The sequence below is a fragment of the Mus musculus genome, chromosome 4 (genome assembly GCF_000001635.26).
Source record: "Mus musculus strain C57BL/6J chromosome 4, GRCm38.p6 C57BL/6J".
In the NCBI taxonomy this organism is placed as follows: Eukaryota; Metazoa; Chordata; class Mammalia; order Rodentia; family Muridae; genus Mus; species Mus musculus.
The window spans coordinates 11,753,277-11,772,652 of NC_000070.6; the positions used below are offsets into that span (position 1 = coordinate 11,753,277).

Below are 19,376 nucleotides of genomic sequence, written 5' to 3' on the forward strand. Positions count from 1 at the left end.
TTTTGTATGTTCATGGGCATCTCTTTCTTTAGGTTTGGGAAGTTTTCTTCTATAATTTTGTTGAAGATATTTACTGACCCTTTAAGTTGGGAACCTTCACTTTCTTCTTACCAATTATCCTTAGATTTGGTCTTCTCATTGTGTCCTGGATTTCCTGGATGTTTTGAGTTAGGATCTTTTTTCATTTTGCATTTTCTTTGATTGTTCTGTCCATGTTTTCTATGGAATCTTCTGCACCTGAGATTCTTTCTTCCATCTCTTGTATTCTGTTGCTTATGCTTGCATCTATGGTTCCAGATTTCTTTCCTAGGATTTCTATCTCCAGAGTTGTCTCTCTTTGTGATTTCTTTATTGTTTCTACTTCCATTTTTAGATCCTGGATGGTTTTGTTAAAATCTTTCACCTGTTTGGAACTCTTTAAGGGATTTTTGTGTTTCTTCTTTAAAGGGCTTCTAGCTGTTTACCTGTGTTTTCCTGTATTTCTTTAAGGGAGTTATTCATTTCCATCTTAAAGTCCTCCATCATCATCATGAGAAGTGACTTTAGATCCATATCTTGCTTTTCTGGTGTGATGTGTATCTAGGGCAAGTTTGGTTCTGATGATATTGGGTAACCTTGGTTTCTGTTGCTTTTGTTCTTACACTTGCCTCCTGCCATCTGATTATCCCAAGTGCTTATTGCCTTCAATGTATCTGATTGGAGCCTGTCCTTCCTATAATCCCTGTTGATTCAAGACTACTCAGAGTCCAGCTTTCTCTGTGATCCTGTGATTCCGGGCTCCTGTGAACTTGAGATTCTGGGTGTGCCAGAGTCCTTGGCAGTCAAGCTTCCTCTGAGACCCTGAGATCCTTGTGTGACCAAGCTCCTGTATCCTGAGATCTTGGAATCCTAAGATCCTGGGCATGTTACAGTTCCTGGAAGTGTTGTCTCCTCTGGGGACTGTGGGGGCTGTCTGGTGTGTCTGAAACCAAGGTATACCAGCACCGATTAGAAGGAACAGGAGCCCCTGGTCAGGTAGGGCTCTCGTGTCCTTGCTCCTGCTGTTACAAGCCCATCACAATTGGTTTGAAACAGATGTTGTGTTCCACTCACCAGTGATCCTAAGATTGGGTGGAGAGTTCTCTGGGCATCATGGGACCATCCACTGAGTTCGCGCCCAAGGTGACCCGGAGCTGTTGCCGACCGGAAGGGACTTGAGCCCCTGGTCAGGCGGGTTTTCTGTGTCTCTGCTGCTGGCACAGGCCCGGCACGATTAGATTGGCCACACTTTAAATCTTAAGAGTAATTCTAAGTTGTCATATTGTTTCTGAAAGTCTACCTATACTTTTTCTTTCTAACTAACCTTATCCATTCCTATAGCCAACGTTAGATTGTCTAAAATATCATTACAGACAAAAGTGCTAAAATGTTTTACCTTCATGAACTATCTACAATTAAAAGCATCTTTCAAACCCTCTTGCTTACTTGTTAAAACTAAAATATTTTAATCACTTTTTGGGACTTCACACATGAATATAAAGATGATACCCATCCCGCTCCCCCATTAACTCCTTTCGGATCTAGCTGGCATTCTCCAACTTTCTATCCCCCCTTTCTTTTTTATAATCTGCTGAGTCCTGTTTGTGTTGCTCAAATATTCATGGATGTAGGGTCATCCACTGGAGTGTTGGCAACCTACCAAGGACCACACTCTGAAAGAGACTCTTCCTTCTCTAGAAACCATAACTGTCCACAAGTTCTAGATTAGAGTTGGGGCCCTTAGGCCACTCCCCCTCTGAGCTGGTATGTTGCCTGGCTTGATCCTGTGTAGACGACCACTGGGGCTGTGATTTTGTGAGTGCAGCAGTGTTCGCTTCATATCTCTGGCTCTTATAGTCTTTCCACCTCCTTCCCACTACGGTCCCTGAGCCTTAGGAATGGGGTCATAGGATGGGGTAGTGATACAGATTACCTATTGTGGCTGAGAATTCTACATTTAGTCTTTGTGCTTTGACCAGTTGTTAATTTCCGTGTTAGCCTCTGTCTACTATAATAAACCCTGATGAGGCCTAAGAGCTGCACTGATCTATGGGTAAAGAGATAAAAGTTTATGGGTAAAGAGATGAGATAAAAATAGTAGTAGTAGATTTGCCTCTGACTCTATGAGTTTCCCAACCTTGGGCTCTTGGTCTGATTCACAGTATCAGTTATGTGTTTCCTTCTGTGGAACAGAATTTAAATATAATTGGATCACAGTTGGTTACTTGCATGACATTTGTGCCACTATTGTACCCATGAGCACATCTTGACATGATATTTGTTATTGTAGCTCTCAGGGTTCACATCTGGTGAGACCCTTGGTGATTTTTCTACCCCAGAAGCCTGCATAGCATCTTTGGGTACCATGAAAGCTAATTAACAGACAGAAAGCTTCCTGGTCAGTAACAACTTGATTTCCTCCATGTAGTGGAGTCTTCAGTTAAGAGGGTCTTAGCCTAAAGTTCTGGTGGGCAACTAAGAGTAATAGACATAGGCTATATTATTTGGGGAGTCTCTAGAACACCCCTAACCAACAATTTATCCTACACGTGACAGTGGGCTTTTTGTTTTGTCAACCTGTGGCATATGGGAGGAACGTATCCCCTTTATAGGGTAACTACAATTAAACTCTTTTATATGAATACTAATGTTTCATATGTGTGTGCATGCTTAGGTTTGTGCGGATATGCATGCATGTGCATACCCCAGGAGCTTGTCTGTTTGACATAGGGTCTCCCAACTGGGACTAAGGAACTAACTAGTTAGGCAAGACTGGTTGTCCAGCAAACTCTAGAGATGTTTCTGTCTCTACTTTCTCAGTTCTGGGGTTATGAGTCCGTGCTGTTTTTTTTTACGTGGGCACCAGAGACCAAACCTCTCATTCTCATGCTAACAGGTACAGCTTACAGGTACAGCTCAGCACTGACTGCCCCTTATTCAATTGTTCTTGTCATAAAAATCCTATGTCCTCTGCTTTCAAAGGGGAAATCACTAGTTTTATTACCTATATTATCCTTATTCCTGTTATTATCCTGTTATTACCAAGAAGGTGTTAAACTCCTGTTGTCACTGCATGCAAATTAATTTCTAAAACTCAGCGGTATCTACCCTGACCCATGTTAACAGGAATCGTCTGTCTTTGGAGTGAGTCTGGGAGGATACTGGTTTGATGCTAGTAATGCTTCTCTCAGAACCATGTGACCCTCTTACTCCAGAGAAGACAGGAAACAACAATTCAGAAACTCAATCGCATGCAACATGGTTGGCTGGCTTGGGACTTCTCAGGGTTTAACCAATTATGAGTTCGAAGTCAAGAACAAAAGTAGCAGAACTAGGGACACAAGCAGGATCGTGGTCATCTCCTGATAAGAATGGACCCATGGGGGGATTTTTACTCTTATTAGTCACAGGAACAGGAAGAACATAATCCAGGTCTGAATGCTGTCTTTGTTGTAAATCAGATAGGCCTGGTAGGATAGACTGTATTGTCACAGGCTGAGTGACTCCACCAGATAGAAAATCTCTCCTTACTCTGTTTCCTGTGTCTAAGCTGGAATCTATTCATAGACTTGAGAAGACTAGCTGAAGAGATACCTTTAACTTATATGCCCATGTGCCATGGCCCTGGTGGCATGGTATTATTACTGAAAACAACAGCAATCTATAAATTTACCCGTCTATGAATCTGCTTTTCCTAAAGCAAAACAAAAGCAAAAACACCCCCCAACACACACAAAAACTTTGTAGACTTAAAAATTATATTTTACACACATTATTAAAAGACTACTAGGCAAGAAGCCAACTCCTTCCAGAGAAGTTCTGTGAGGAGAGATGCAATTGATTGATTCCAGGAAGTGAATCATCAGGCAGGATGAAGCTATTTGATTTTGTGTCCCAAGGTCATTTTGTCTAGCAGATGGGAAAGCAGAGATGGTCAAAATTTGAGAAGTTCTTGGCCGAGTTAATCTTACTTCTCTAAACACAGTGAGCTTAGCCGTGAGACTGAGGAGGGAGGGCAGTTCCACTGTTAGAGCACCCAGGAAAGCTGTTCAGGAGATCTTAGAGGGAGGGAGCTCCCATTAAGAGTGCTCTGAAGCCAGCAATGGAAGGGAAGGGAAACAGCAGTTCAGGAGACATCCAGACACACTTCAGAAGGTCCCCAGAAACAGGGTAAACTTTGACCTATGTGACCTCTGCCTGGTATCACTTCACATTTTCAAGATGGTTTCCTGGAGGCACTGAAGAGTGGGACTTAGCCATCAGTCAGAAAGACGCCTTGGCTTAAGATGTCTGTGGCAGTAGCTTCAAAACAAAACAAAACAAAACAAAACAAAACAAAACAAAACAAAACAGAACAGAACTGTGTTTGTTGGGTTACCGTGTCTTTCAGAAGTTGGAACAGCCACTGTGTCTTTCAGCATGGCATCTGGGCCATCTACAAAATCACTTGTCAGTGTCTGTCAGTGGGTGACACTGTCAGCAAACTTGGTGCCTTGTAGTTTGGACTTGTACAGAACCTATACGCATACTTGTTGACAGTCTCCTTTGCAGACACTACAATAAGTGATTGTGTAAAATGTTAGCAACCCTCTTTGATGCCACAGAGCTCACACTCCAGAGATAGTTGGATACACACTCAACTTCCTCATTTAAACTTCTTAACTCCTAACTTATTCATATATTTAAAACAACACCACCACCACCAACAACTCAGCAACCAGTTTGAAAGCATGTTTGGTATGAATGGGTATAAAGTAACTTCTTTCCTGGACTGAATGTAATGATACCTTTTATGATACCCAGTGACTCTCAGATATCAATAAAAATGTTGTGGTTAATGTTTGACTGGGGGGGTGGGTGAAGGGAGAGGCTAGAGGAGCAGAACAGGTTGAGGAAGTGTCTCTTAGGGTTCTTCAGCCACAGCAAGTGTCTCCACGGCTGAATGGACGACAAAAACTTCTAAGCAGCATTTCTTACTTACTGAAAGGTAAGGGTGAATTGTCCTCAGTATTCTTCCAGAAGTTTGTAAGAATGATAACTTAGATGATGGGTGGATGGCTTAAGAAGGGCTGATAAATGTATCCCTTGAGGCCAAGTGTGTACAGCTACAAAAGGTGCTTGTCCCTGGTGTCCTTAGCTTTTGGGGAGGACACAGTTCCTTTCTCTAATAGTTATTTCTCATGAGTCTGTATTTCAGACACTCACTGGATGAAAGTGGCTTTTGGTCGAACTGAACTTGGAGTGGAACTAAGGGAACATTGGGTTCTCTGAGGTGTAAATGAGTGTGAGCACCTGTCATTAGGGATCAGCATCTAAAACTGGTCTGAGAACATTTCCAGAACTATGTTGTAGGAATTGGAGTTAGAATCCTAGTCTCATAAGTTGTGGTGTCTCTCACATGTCTTTAGAGATCATTCAGTCTACTTTTTGGAGGAGACAAATCCAGTGTTGGATTCTTAACACTGTCTGGAACGTGGAAGGGTTGGCACAGAGGAGAAAGGAGACTTTTAAAGAAAGCACTAGAAGAAGAGCGAAAGGGAGACCAGTCCCACCTTGCAGGTGGGAAAGGGAAGTTGCTGTGGGGGTGGGGTGGGGTGCTTCTGGTTCCCTTCATAGCAGATGAACTGTCTGCTAATGAGGGATTCTCAAGATATCATATGCGCACTGGGAATCTTCATAGTTTTGGCCATTGCCAGTGTGTTTTGATTACAGGTGACTTTATAGAAATGACACAGATGCTCCCTGTAGTAGGGTGTACCAAGCAAACTGTTTGGGCAATACTTTCTTTCATACTTTTCTATAAAAATGTAAGTAGCAAGTAAGGCATTGTTTAAAAGAAGAAAGTGCACACTGGGATAACAAGAAAAACAGTCAACATTGAGGTGTTCTAAAGAAATAAAAGGACTCCTTTTCTGGAGAGTCTACAGTTAACTGGGGGACATGCATTTTATGAGTCTTTGGGGTTGGTCAGTTGGGTTGGGCCCATTTCATCATTGATTGGCTAGAGCACATGAGGCTGTGCACTTATGTTCTCTGAACCTTAATCTTTTTCATTTAGATAACAGATAATCTGCCCAAGTGGGTGACCATGAGGAACAAATGCATAGGTAAAGTGCTTGCTGTAATGGTAGCCCCTCAGTGAAGGTTGGCTTTCTTTTTCAGGAGAAAGTCCAGATACTGAGTCAGGTCAAGCTGAGGTGTTACTGTTTGCTCTGTAAGAAAACAAAAACAAAAACAAAAACACCCGCCTTGTGCTTATGATTCTCCTGCATGTTAGGATTATATGTGTGTACCACCACAGCCTTCTAGAAAGATCATTCTCTATTGTGTGCGTGTGTGTGCGCGCACACACACACACACACCACACACACATCCCCCCAAGCTATGTTAAGAACATGGGATTGGACATGATAATAAGAATGATAAGATGATTGGGTTCTGATGAATAATATTCAAAAGTCAAAAGTCCCCCAGACAGTTTCCATATAAGTCTTCAGGTTTGAAGATCTGAGGGAAGATCTGAGCTCTGAGGGAAGTCATTGCTGTTGAACATAAATACTGCATTTGCAGTATTTTCTTCTTACCAAGGCCAAAGTTTGTCCTGTGTCCTACTGTCAAAGGCAGGATCCAGAAAGAGAACCTGCTACACTTTTGTGTTGGGAGAGGACTCTGGGAAGCAACCCTGTGCATCCTTTTGTTCCTGTCTCAGAAGGTCCACGAATAAATGCACATATGGGTGTGGAAACACTTAGTCATTTGTTGTCATAAAATTGTGTTCATTCAGAAACTTCTGGTGTTTAACTTAGAATGGGTCTAGCCTTTCTGTGGCCAACTCATTGATTCTTAAACAATGGAAGATATGATGAATTTTCTTACGTGTCTGACCCATCTGTCATTTGTAAGTTGTGATAATGAACATGAATATTTACTTCAATTTGAGGCATATTAACTTACTACAATAAGACAGTCACCCAGTGACTCAATTATTAATTGTATTAAAATATATATTTTCATGTACATAACACTTAACAGATTAAGCTATATTTCCTAGTTGCATAGGTGGTAAAGAAAACCTTAACTTTTAAAAAAAATTCTCTAATAATGACAATATGAATTTATCTAAGATATCTAGATTCGATACTTTCTTACCATATTTAAAAGGTTATCACTTGTTGGTATGATTAAACCCAGGGCCACAATCATGGTAGGCAAGTGCTACATGCAGCTCTGGAGTGAAGAGAATCAGAACTCTAGGTCTGTGTTTTGGAAGATGTTTAAAGATGAACATGTTCCTCACATGCATGCTGGCTACACTGTGCTTCCGTCTTTGATCTCTGATAGAATTCAGTCAGTAAAGCTTTTTCCTGGGCTTAGTTTCCTGCCTTGTATGATAAGGGGATCCACACCACAGGATTGTTGAGTGTAAATGAATAGATTTTCTAAGGTGCTTAGCTCTAGCAAATGTTTAGTAAATGCAAGCTTGGAAAGACATTCGGTTCATTATACACCTTTAAGGGATAAGGTGCCCTTTATTTGGTAGAATTAAGGTAAGTTCATTTTTGCGTCCTGTCCTCTGATGCATAGTCATCATCAAGGTTTAATTACAGGAAGGAGAACGTTAACTTCTTGTTCTTCAGCAAGATTGTGATTACAATACTGCTTCAAAATGACCAGTGTCATAGCAAATGGTGACTTTTTTTTTTTTTTTTTTTTTTTTACATCCTTCAATGTCTCAGTCCTGTGGTATAGAATGGAATTTAGATTGATCTCCTATTGAATTTCTGGGGTTAGCAAGTGTGATCATATTATCTCCATGGTATGTTTAACTTTACATCTTCATGTACATGAAGAAATACTACTCCATTCCCAAAGAGACTGTCACAAAATTTTTAATCCACCTTTTATGAAAAACAGCAATCCTTATCCTGCTCTTTAGGTCAGAGAGGACCCTCATGGTAGTGGTGTGCTATATTTGGAGTCCTCCTGCATCTCTCCCAGGGCACCTGGGCTGTGAGTCTGCTCACATCAGGGAATGCAGACCTAAATCCTGTCTCCTGGGGTAAGAAAGGTGAGAAGCTGCTGCTATGCCCATATCAAAGCCCCCAGCCCTCTGAGGACTTGGGGCATTTGTCCTTTTGGGGCTAGAATATTAGATACTTTATACATCAGTTACTTTTCTGTGATAATATATCATGGCCAAGACAGCTCAGAAGGCAGGGTTTATTTGGGTTTATGGTTTCAGAGGGAGGGTCCATAGTGTGTGTTGGGGGGGGCACATCTTCAAATGCAACCATGAGCCAGAGAGTAAACCGGAAGTAGGGCAAGGCTGTGAACCCGTAAATCCCACTCTGGTGTGCTTCCTCCATCAAGGTTGTATCACCTTCCCAAATTATACACCAACTGGGGATCAAATGTTTGGATACCCAGAGCTCTGGGTTTCTCCTTCAAATCACTACAGCTAGCCATCCTGTGAGCCTCTGAGTGGAGGGCATTCCTTCCCAGTCTGCCCAATCCTTGTCCAGTGTGTGGGAGTGCTAGGTAGAATGAAAGCCAACCAGGAAAGAACATGACAGTGGTTCTTAAAAGATTCCCAAGAGCTCCTTCTTTTTCTTTAAAAAAGATAATTATGTTGATAATTGCTATTGCAATTAATTATACAAAGCTAAATAACTTTAAGTTATCCAGGGGAACTATGTATCCTCTTGTGAATTCATGTATCCCATCATGAACGTACTGATAAAATAAAACCCTTCAATTTTGGATGCATAAATCCAGATGCTCGTATGCTTTTCCTCTGCACCAAGAAGCTTATATTTTTGGTGGGGGGCCTGGGGTAGATGTGTGGCTGTCGGTTCCCTTTCCTTCCTCTTCTTTTCTTTTCCTTAGCTTTAAGAACACCAGACTGCTTCTCACCTCAGGGGGAGACATCAGTCTGCAGTGTGAGGAAGCAGACCTCATTTTCTGCCTGGGTGCTTGTTTCTAGCTTATTAAGAGCTGCTTTAATTGGGTCCCTAATTTGTCAGGAGTACAAATTGGTCAGCTCCTACTTAAGCAATGTAATTGGTGCCAGTGATTTGTGAGCCAGAGCAGAAGGATGGGCTTGGGTGACCTCGGCATGGCTTGGTGAATAATGGTGTGAGCCAATTTTTAATCTGATCTTTATTCATATCTGGCCTTGCCTTAGAATTTATGCTGCTCTTAGCAATATACAATGCCGCTGTAAAATGAATGACACACAGACTATGAGGCACTGCTTAGTCCTGGTGACATTGTGAGTCCAGTCACATCCTTTCTTGCCCACACTACCCTGTAATAAACTAATTTTGTGTCCTTCTTCTCCACCTCTCGTGCTTTGTGCATGGCTCATTCCTTGGTGTTGAATGAGTTATTTCAAAGCCCATTGGTGTCCCTCTTATTTCCATATATATATATATATGTGTGTGTGTGTATGTAGTGAGAGCACAGGCCTGGGAAGGAACATGGCTATGAGACCTTGATTGGCCTCGTCTCTTAACTTCTCTGACTTTCGCTTTTTGATATTTCCATCTCAAATGCATGTGCTGTTTGCTTCACAGAGCTCCTCTGGGGGGGGGGGGAAATCATAAGATAATTCAATGAAAGGCTCAGCACTGTGTGGCTTGTTTCCAGTAAGTGCCGCTTGACTGCCTTTGTGCTGTGATCCTGTACAGTCTGCTGGGACATCTGTGACTTTCAGGCTATGGTGGACTGAGTGAGGGCACCTTCCCAAGAGAGTTCCACATTTGAGGTTAAGGTCCTGATAAGCCACCTGCTGGGTAAGGTGACTGAGGTCTTCTCTTCAAAACTCATTAAGAGCTCAGAGCCTTTGATCTTTGTCACTACAGGTAGCTTGGCCTTTCAGATAGTCACTATAGGAACAGCCAGAATTGGTCTTTGTACCTGAGGGAGATGCTGACAAAAAGCAAAATTTCTAAGCAGATGGTTGGGTCAACCCTTCCAGGAATCTCAGAGGAGAGAGTATGGAGTTCTCTGAAATGGTCAACTGAGACCTGTCCAGGTAGTGTCTCCAAGTTGTCCTGTGACGCAGGTGTCCGGTGGCTTTAGTCAGCTTAAGTTTTAAACAGTGGTTTCCAGTCAGAGTCCTCATGACCCGTGGCCAGATACTTACCTAGTGAGTCATGTTTCCATGAAGAGGAAGTGAAAGCAAGACCTGTCTGAGAGGGGCATAACTGTACCTAGCATTGGTGAAGTTTGCTCTGAATCAAGGCTTTGCCTTGCTGTTACAGTTGTGTGTGTGAGTGGGGGGTGGGGGGGGGGTGGGGTGCTGTCAGAAAGTGGGCTGAAAGGAGACATCCAGAACAATACTTTAAGTTCTGACTGAGAAAGTGCAAATTGTGGCTAGTACATGCTGTCTGATATTAACGTCACTCTCAAAGATGGATACTCTTCGCTGCCTTTTGCTTTAAGGAGAGTGACCAGGCCCCTAAGTCAACACAGAAGCCTGGCCCCAAACCATCAATCTTCAGGGTCCATGCTTCTTACAACTTCATAGTGTGGAAGATTGCCCTCAAACAAGTCATGGTACCCTTTCAGAAGATGTGTCAAGTGGTTATTGTTATTTCCCACAGGAAGCCAGCCTATGAGTGAAAAGACCATAGGCACATGACAAAGAATTGGTGAGACCATGGAGTTCTCTGAAATGGTCAACTGAGACCTGTCCAGGTAGTATCTCCAAGTTGTCCTGTGACACAGGTGTCCGGTGGCTTTAGTCAGCTTAAGTTTTAAACAGTGGTTTCTGGTCAGAGACCTCCTGACCCAGATACTCACCTAGTAAGTCATGTTTCCATGAAGAGGAAGTGAAAGCAAGTTTTGATTACTCTGTGTTTGAACCCCTGACATAGACCTTCATTTTGTTAATGTTGATTTCTCTGTCATTTTAACTTTTAATTCTTTTTTAATTAGATATTTTCTTTATTTGCATTTCAAATGTTATCCCTTTCCTAGTTTCTCCTCCAAAAATCCCCTATCCCCTCCCCCTGCTCTCCAACCTACCCACTCCTGCTTCCTGGCCCTGACATATTCCAACTGTTTCTCAATCATTTATTGGAGCAGGACTCTTACTGCATTTAACAGTGAAATAATCCCTTCCATCAATTAAAAGAAAGAATCAAACTTTCAAGATTAGGCTTTAAATCTCAAATTAGTGAATAGTCATTTTATGAGAGTAATATCTATTCTGAAAGCTTATAGATGCGAACCAATTACTCGGCTTTCCATCCATATTAGATGATGGTGGATGTAGAGCTAACAAGCATCTGTTGAGATCTTAATACACGTGAGCTATGGTATGGCGCATTCTGGGAGGTTAGAAAGTAACGAGGCCTCTATTCCACAGGGTTTTAGTTTTTAGTAGAGACAGTAACTCTGATAAAGATAAGTAAATAAGTAAGTAAAGGATAAAAAATAAAAGATAAATAATAAAAATAGGAAGTTCAAAAGGAAGAGGCTCTGTTTGGAGATCAAGGATGACTTCCTGCAGGAGGCTGGGACAGGGTCTAGCTCTGCAGTGGCAGACCTGTGCTTCTGTTTGGGAGCTGAGTTCCTGTCTGTTTAATGTAAGAAGTTTCTAAGTAACTGGGTGAGCTGATGGGTGGAAAGCAGAAGCAGTTGTGAGAGAAGAGCTCCCAGCAAGGCTTTGTTAAACAAATACCTGCTGCTGTGCCCCAGGCCTGTGGCAGCTGGGGGAGAGCCACTAGTACAAGACACAGATCCAGTGATCTGGGCAAAGGGCACAGTGGCCGGGTGTGGGGAGGGAGTGGCAGATAAGCAAACCTAAGAGAGTTGGCAGAGCTTGTGAAGATCCTGGATGCTGAGGAATTTGGGGAGTGGGACCACCAACGGCTCCGTGCTGCTCTTTTATTTGGAATAAGAAACTATAGGCTGATAACTGATCATGTGGATTTCGCTCGTTAGAAAGGTAGTTAAGCCTAAGCATAGACATTCCTCTGTGCACTTGAGGATCCTGCAGTGTCCAGGACATCTACTGATACCGGCTCTGTGCTGCTCAAGGCCCTTAGGTAAAAGGGTATGAACCGCATGCACCCACTCATCTCCTCATGCATGCTCTGAACCAGCTATAGATTACATAGCTGCATGATTGGTTTTAATTTCAAAGTAATTAAGATGTAAGGTTAGCTCCGGCCGGTTTCCTCCTTCTCCCTGTGCGTTTCCTCCCCCGCTTTCCCATTCTGTGTATGACTTTGCTCTATCGCCCACATCCCTCAGGATATCTTTCTTCCCCTCATAATTGTCTTTTCAATTTCCTGACTTGTGAACACAGATACAGAAACACGTACGTATATATTGAATTTTGAGGCTATGTTCAGCATAGAAAAGCAAACATGCAGCATTTGTCTTCTAAGCCCTCTGTACTTGGTTTTGCATAGTGATCTCTGGGCATCCTTTCATGGTAATCTTACCTATCGTTCAGTACCACACCATCCTCCTGAGCTGTCTCACCAGCTTAAATACCTAGTTCATTGTAAATGCCACAGGAATCAATATCATCTTTTCTTGTTTGGGGAATGATAAGAAATAAATGCCCCATGTGTTTAGTGCTGACATATGCCTCCTGTCCTTATCCCTCATACACACACACACACACACACACACACACACACACACACACACAGTGTGTGTGTGTGTATATATATATATATATATATATATTCAGTGGCTTGATGTAGCTACAGATTAGATTTTGTGGCTACATGGGGCTGCTCGTATTTCCTCTCACAATATTCTAGAATATTCGATGGCTTGTAACTTGTTTCAGTGTTTTCCCAGAGCAAATGAGCGGTGCTCAATAGTAGAACACATGTCTCATTTGTATTTAATTATAATTAGTTTAATCTAAAATTATATTTTACAGGTCTGCCAAATTTATTCTGTTATTATAAAAACTGAATTTTAAGCAGCCAAGGAATTAATGAATCTAGGGCTTTAATTCTAGCATTTCCTTAAACCAGCCATGGATGATTGGAGTGAGCTGTTCAATTTAGATGTCATATGTGTGAGAACTGTCCATTGTTCCTACCTATGTGGCTATGACTGTATCCTTGCTACCGTCACATCACATAGACATAAAAGCTGAAAGAAGCTTTGAAGTTTTGAGTCCATCTGCCTTGTGAGATGTCTGACCATGCCACCTCTTAGCCAAGGGCCTTTAGGCAATTTGCTCAACTTTGAATCTAACTTCCTTATCTGTGACACCGCAGTGACAATTCCCTATGACTCCTTATTACATGTTTATTATTTAGTAATCACTAGGCATTTTTTCAAATAAGGACACTGGGGTGTGGAGCAACGAAATTCTTCACTTATGGTTGAAACAGGGCCGGCTGGGCTTCCTGGCTCTGTGGCACTGTCTGCTCTGCTCTGTGGTGGCACTTTAAGGGCTTTTCAACCAGGGGGTCTGAAGGTGACACATGCTGGTTTTGTCTCCCAGGGTTTTTGTGAGGCTAAAGTGAATATCACGTACTTCTTATTAAGGGCATTTAAAAGTATTAAAGTTTTAATTATTTTTCTATGCTATTGACATTAGTGATACATATTCAATGTAGAGAACTTTAAACAAATGAAAGAATGAACTAAGGCGGGGCCCTCCATAATCCCTAAGGATAATAATAAACTGGCTTGGAATTTTAGTGAAATGAATACATGCTTTGGTTCCCTGTTTGTTCTTTTTAAATTTTATTTATTTTGACTTTGGCAGCTGCATCGCCTTACAGGCCAAGTGTGAATTTTATTTACATACTGGAATCAGTCATGACACATGCCAGGATGAAAGTTAAAATCTCTGTGAAATGTAAAGCCTTAAAGGGGCGGGGAGCTAGGGAATAGTGTGAGTTCTGGGGCATTCAAAAGCACAGGCTGTAATAATACTCAGAAGACCAAGGGGCAGCTGGCGAGGTCTCAAAGGCTGTAGAAGTTCTTGGCTTTTCTGCACTTGTGGAATCTCACGTATTTTCGGCTTTGAGTCAGAACCATGAATTTGAGTCAGAACCTTGAAAATGATCTGACCTAGCTTTGCTGGCATCTACCACAACCTATGGGAACAACTAAAAATCATAAAGCAAAACGCAGAGCAAAGATGACCCAAAGAGATCTGCTCTGCCTTTGTTCCAAGGCTCTGAAGTGAGTTGATCACAGATACTGCAGAGCTCGTTTGGAGATGCTGACTGGTGCGTTGCTATAGATGGGGAGCGAGAAGCTTCTGGAAGCTCAGGCATTCCACACTGTCTACCCAATAGCTGGGGCCAATAGACAGGGGAGAGTTGGCCTCTAAGGACTCTATTACATTAGGTTTGTGACTAGAGGTCTTCCAAAGATTCTGACTGTTGGGAAGATGTGACTTAGCAGGCTGGTAACTAACACGCTTTATCTCTGGTTCACTCACAGGAGTCCAAGTGAAGAGAGCAAGATGGTGTCTGCCCAGCTTCACTTCCTGTGTCTTCTCACACTTTATTTGGTAAGCACAGAGGGTCTCTGCAGGATATTTCCTGACAGCCTTCCACTCCATACCATGAAAAGAACATTTATTACCACTTTTTTAAAAGGTGGTTTATCAGAATTGTACAAAAAGATGTGACGTGTTCTCGTATGATGTATCCAGTGAAGCGACCACAAGCCCCACGGTTGCCATCGGCTGAAGGGTGCACTTTATCCTCAGCCCTTAGAAGCTAATACGCCGTGGAATGGCAAACTGAGCTCTATGGTTATAGCTTTACTTGTTTCTGTCTCTACCGCTGTTACCTACACCCCAGACCTTGTACATAGACAATCACTCTGCCACAGAGTTACAGCCAGTACTGAACAAACCCACCTTTCACCTGTAGCTTCTGGCCATAGAAAAGAATTACAATGATTTATCTGTAAGCCTCTATAACCCAGCTTTAAACCCACAAAAGCACCAAGAAACTATTTTTTCCCTGTTTTCACCTTTCTATGCTCTGTATTTTTATTTTCATAAATGGCTTGGAGGTTCCTAGTTAAATTTGTCATTAGCCACATCTTCTATTGTTGCTATTGTCTGACAGGCTTTCAGCACGGAACAGAATGGAAACTGGGCCCCAGCTATTGGGTAGACAGTGGGGTACCATCTCTACTTTACTCACAAGGCTCCTGTGGTACAGAAGGATGTCCAAAGTTTCAATGTCTTATGGACCAAGATCTCAGGTGTGCTTCTGCTTGTTTCCATAAAAGGAAGTTTTAGATGGCTGTACCTAAAATCTTGCTTCCTTTTTTCTTGTACCCTAAAACTACACACCAAATTTTAAGTCCTCAAAGTCCTCCAAGGGCCTTATAGTTTAAAAAGGTTTAATGTTTTTTATTAAAATACATTTTATATGTAATGCATATGTACACCTTAACACATTACAAAACGTACTTTTATCACCCTACCCTCTGTATCATAGAACTGAACCAAGATCTCTGGAGCTTCCATCAAGGCTAAGGAGGAGACTGCTGTTCAGATCGTAGGAGAATTCTCACAGCCTGGGTCTGAATGAGGACAGTGCTCTCCCTGTCTTTCCTGCCTACGTTATCATAGGAGGACAGTAACGTCAGTGCCAGGTTCTAGTTTGTGGCTACAACTTGCTCATGATAGGAAATGGACTGAGTAGCTTTAAGCTTTAAATCTCAGTTTTCTGTCCTTTGGGCTGGGTCTCATCCTAGCATTTGACATAGAGGAACGTTTGCATCAAGGAGTAGCACAGCCTAAGCTCTGAATACATAAAAGCCATTAGTAGTCTATATTTCAAATGTCCAGCCCCTATATCCATATAGACCTGCCCTCGATAATGAATGAGGTCACCTTAACAGGCTTTTCTCAGCACCTAGCATAGAGATAGGAGGTGATCACATGATCTCAATTAGGAAGCAGCGTTGAGATCAGAGAGAATGAACATTTAGCTGTGGTACTTCGCTGGTGGTGGGCTCATTTTCTTCTTGTCTGAGGTGACTTGCCTTCCTTTCTGTAGATGGAAGCTGTCTTTCTGCCACCAACACCCTTCTCAGCTCTGGCCGTGGTGGTTTGGTGACTCATATTGTTCACATTCAATTTGAAATCTTTATAGCCCCAATAGTCATGTTAATGGGAGGGAAGAAAGATTTGTTGCTCGATACCAGGAGGAGGAGGATGTAACTTTGAACCCTGGAACTGACTCTCCCTCCCTGCATCTCGACAGCTTGTCTGTATGCATAAAATGTAGCCTTGTCTGTGAGGTCTGTGGGCTAAGGAAGTTTCCATTGGTGTGGATAATTGCGAGGCTGATTGCTCACTGGGTGGTCTCAGAGCCGAGCCTTGGAGCTCAGCTCTCTGGTAGCACTGCAGAAAACACTGTCCTTGTCTTAGATCCAGCTACACTGGAGGCCTGTGCTCAGCTCTCCTGCCTCACCTTCTAGAAGTAATGGAGCTGGAGTAGACCTGAGAAGAAGGAAGGAAAGGCTCTTGAAGGAAGGCAAACTCAGAGAGACGGTGGCTAGAAGTCTGGAAAATTATTGTGGAAGTTAAAAATGCTTTTAGCTGCAAATAACAGGAAATCGGGATTTGGAGCAACTTAAATAAATGAAGGGTTATTTCTCAGCGATAACAGGAAGCCCGAATGATAAACTTAGGGCAGGGCTAACCATTCTGTGATATATCTGAGGGGGGATGCTTTTGTCTTTGGACTCCTCACTGCTCTGGGTGACTGCTCCAGCTGCACATACAAAGCCCGTGGCCTTTCTAAGAACAACAGGGAGGGGTAGAAATGCCAGCCATAGCTGCTCTTTCCCTTTAGGAAGGAAAGGCCAGCATTCAGATTATGACATTGACTTCTGGTTCTGGGTTTAGACGCCTATTCACCTGTTCTACTCCCTTTGGGAGTGGTAGTAAGAGTCAGTAGAGATGGCAGCCATTGGCTATGGAGTATTCCCCAGGGGTTGGAATGGTGGGAGCCACACCTTCCGGCACCTCCCTATTACAGCCAACTTTCCTTCATCACTTTTGCATCCCCTGGTGGACAATAACGCCTGGGGTTGAGGAGGTTGGTTCCAGAGATGCAGGTTCAAATCCCGCTTCTAGTTACTCTGAGGGGGAAATAACTTTGCTATGCCTTAGTCTCAATGGGGCTAGCTGTACTATACTTTCCATAGTATGTCGCAGAGTTATTGCTAGGATTCAGTATGCTTAGGAAAGATTCCCATGAATACCAGCTTAGCAATTATAAACTTTCCTTACCACCCTGGTCTGGATTCGAGTAACTGCTGAGATGCTTAGATTTCTAAGGTCTTTAGGCTTTAGAACCACGTGAGACCACTGCTTGAAGTAAACACTTTATGATTTTAATTTATAAAGTGTTGGTCAGTTGTGAGGTATATATGCTGAACTTCTAGTTTGACCGGAATTTACCACGTGATTGTGTGCCAAGTAAGCATTGTGCTAAACTATCTACATATTCTTTCTCCCTCTGATAAATTCAACCGCCTTTGAGGTGACTATAGACTCCAGGATGCTGGGGACGTGTCACAAATGTCACAGAACATTTTAAGTGGTGGGGGTATTTCAAAAAAGCTGGTATAACCATGTATAATTTATAAGGCAGAACGGCTCTGAGAGGCTGCAGGATTTTGTTTAGTTAAGACAGAGCATGTGCTGTCCCTGCTTGTCACACCCATGGTTTACTCCGGGTTTCACCCTCAGAAGTCTCCTTTGTAACATGGGAGTTAAGATTCTTCCTATGGGATGGTAGCACTCATGGCTAAATGAGAAAAAGCAATTTGAAACTCATGGCAGACTACTTTGGCAAAGTAGGAGAGTCTCTCAATAAACACTAGGCCAGTTTGCTTTCTGACCAGGTCCACACTATTTTTGGCCATCATGGAACCCTCCACTCCGTACATTGTTTCTGCAAGTGACACCCATCCATTCACACACGCTCTCTTTATTAACAGACCTGTGGATATGGCGAAGAAGGGAAGTTCAGCGGTCCCCTGAAGCCCATGACATTCTCCATTTTTGAAGGCCAAGAACCGAGTCAAGTCATATTCCAGGTAAAGACTGATCTTTGTTATCTTGATTTCTGTTCGTAGTGGACCTTTGCTCTCATCTCTACTGAGCAGCAGGGAGTAACACGAAGGCGGGCAGTTTTTATCCTCTGTGACTTTGATGAAGCTGAGTTGCAGAGCAGTGTGGGTGTAGCATAGGAGGAGGAGCTAGCATTCTCACACAGGCTCCCTTAATCACGATTGTGGCCAGTGCTTCAGTCCTCTCAGAGGAGGTCGGCATTATGGACTCCACCTCTGTCCTGAGTGCAAAAGCTGCTGATTTCTTCGGGAGGTGCTGGCTTTCTGGTCATTAGGGCATCCGCTCCTCACCTCGCTTGGCCTGTGAGGTGTTTGAAGTGGGTGGAGGAGCTTCTCTGTGAGACCACAGCCTGACTTCCTGCCTGCCTCCTCTGAATCCTTGTCGATGTTCTTGCCTATGGGTTGCCCAAGTCATGTTGGACATGTTAATCACCATTTCCATTACTGTGATGATTTTAGTTTTATTTTCGGTCGCTGTGATAAATACCCTGACAACAATCAACTTACGGGAGGAAGGGTTTCCTCTGGCTCACGGTACCGGAGGATACAGTCGGGCATGGTATGGAAGGCAGGGCAGGAGGAGTGAGACACTGCTCAAATTCCGTACATGCTCTGTAAGCAGAGAGAAAACAGGAAGTAAGGGTCAGGCTCTAAAACCTCAAATCCTCTTTCTAGTGACCCTGTGATGTGCGTCCTCCAGTGAGCTCCACCTCCGAAAAAATTCCAAAACTGGGCCACCAGCTGGGGCCCAAACATTCAAATACAGGAATCTGTGGGTGGCATTTCACTTTCAAACAACAATAATTGCAGACTACTGGGTGTGGAAGGAGAACGACTCAGAGAGAAAAAAGTTTGACTCATGACTTCCATCCATGGTAACTAGGCTCCATTTTCTGAACCTTTGCTGAGGCAGGGCACGGTGGAGGAAAGCCAAGGCCTGTGGTAGTAAGAAGCAGAGAGAGCAGGAAAGGTCCAGAGATAAGCTATGTATTCTAGAGGTACTCTCCTCTAGAGTGACCCATTCCTCTAACAGCAGTTCTCAATCTGTGGGTTGGGTCCCCTTTGGGGGTCCAACGATCCTTTCACAAGGTTCACCTAAGACCATGGGCAAATACAGATATTTACATTATGATTCATAACAGCAGGAAATTGCATTTATGAAACAGAAACAAAAATATTTTATGGTTGGGAGGTCACCACAATATGAGGAGCTATATTAAAGGGTCGAAGCGTTAAGAAGATTGGGAACAACT

At 42.9% G+C, this 19,376-nt stretch overlaps 1 protein-coding gene across 3 annotated transcripts in view, besides 1 other annotated feature; it reads left to right on the forward strand.

The window, feature by feature from the left end:
- The first annotated feature begins 4,880 nt into the window (after window positions 1-4,880).
- The window catches only part of Cdh17 (cadherin 17), a 59,749-nt gene continuing 45,253 nt past the window's right edge, over window positions 4,881-19,376 (forward strand). Inside the window, exons 1-3 of one of the 3 annotated variants that reach the window (NM_019753.4) lie at window positions 4,881-5,005; window positions 14,458-14,527; window positions 17,992-18,090. In NM_019753.4, coding sequence (NP_062727.1) covers window positions 14,480-14,527; window positions 17,992-18,090 — 147 coding nt within the window. In that variant the 5' untranslated portion in view covers window positions 4,881-5,005; window positions 14,458-14,479. Of the gene's footprint in view, window positions 5,006-5,530; window positions 5,578-10,659; window positions 10,720-14,457; window positions 14,528-17,991; window positions 18,091-19,376 lie in introns of those variants that run through there. The other 2 variants (XM_006537583.3, XM_006537584.4) reach the window with 2 other exon arrangements.
- Window positions 7,966-10,490: an enhancer, noted in NCBI's record as "VISTA enhancer mm1633". NCBI's record gives its function as "enhancer in: forebrain[4/5]" and the evidence as "EXISTENCE:transgenic organism evidence [ECO:0001131][PMID:17130149]".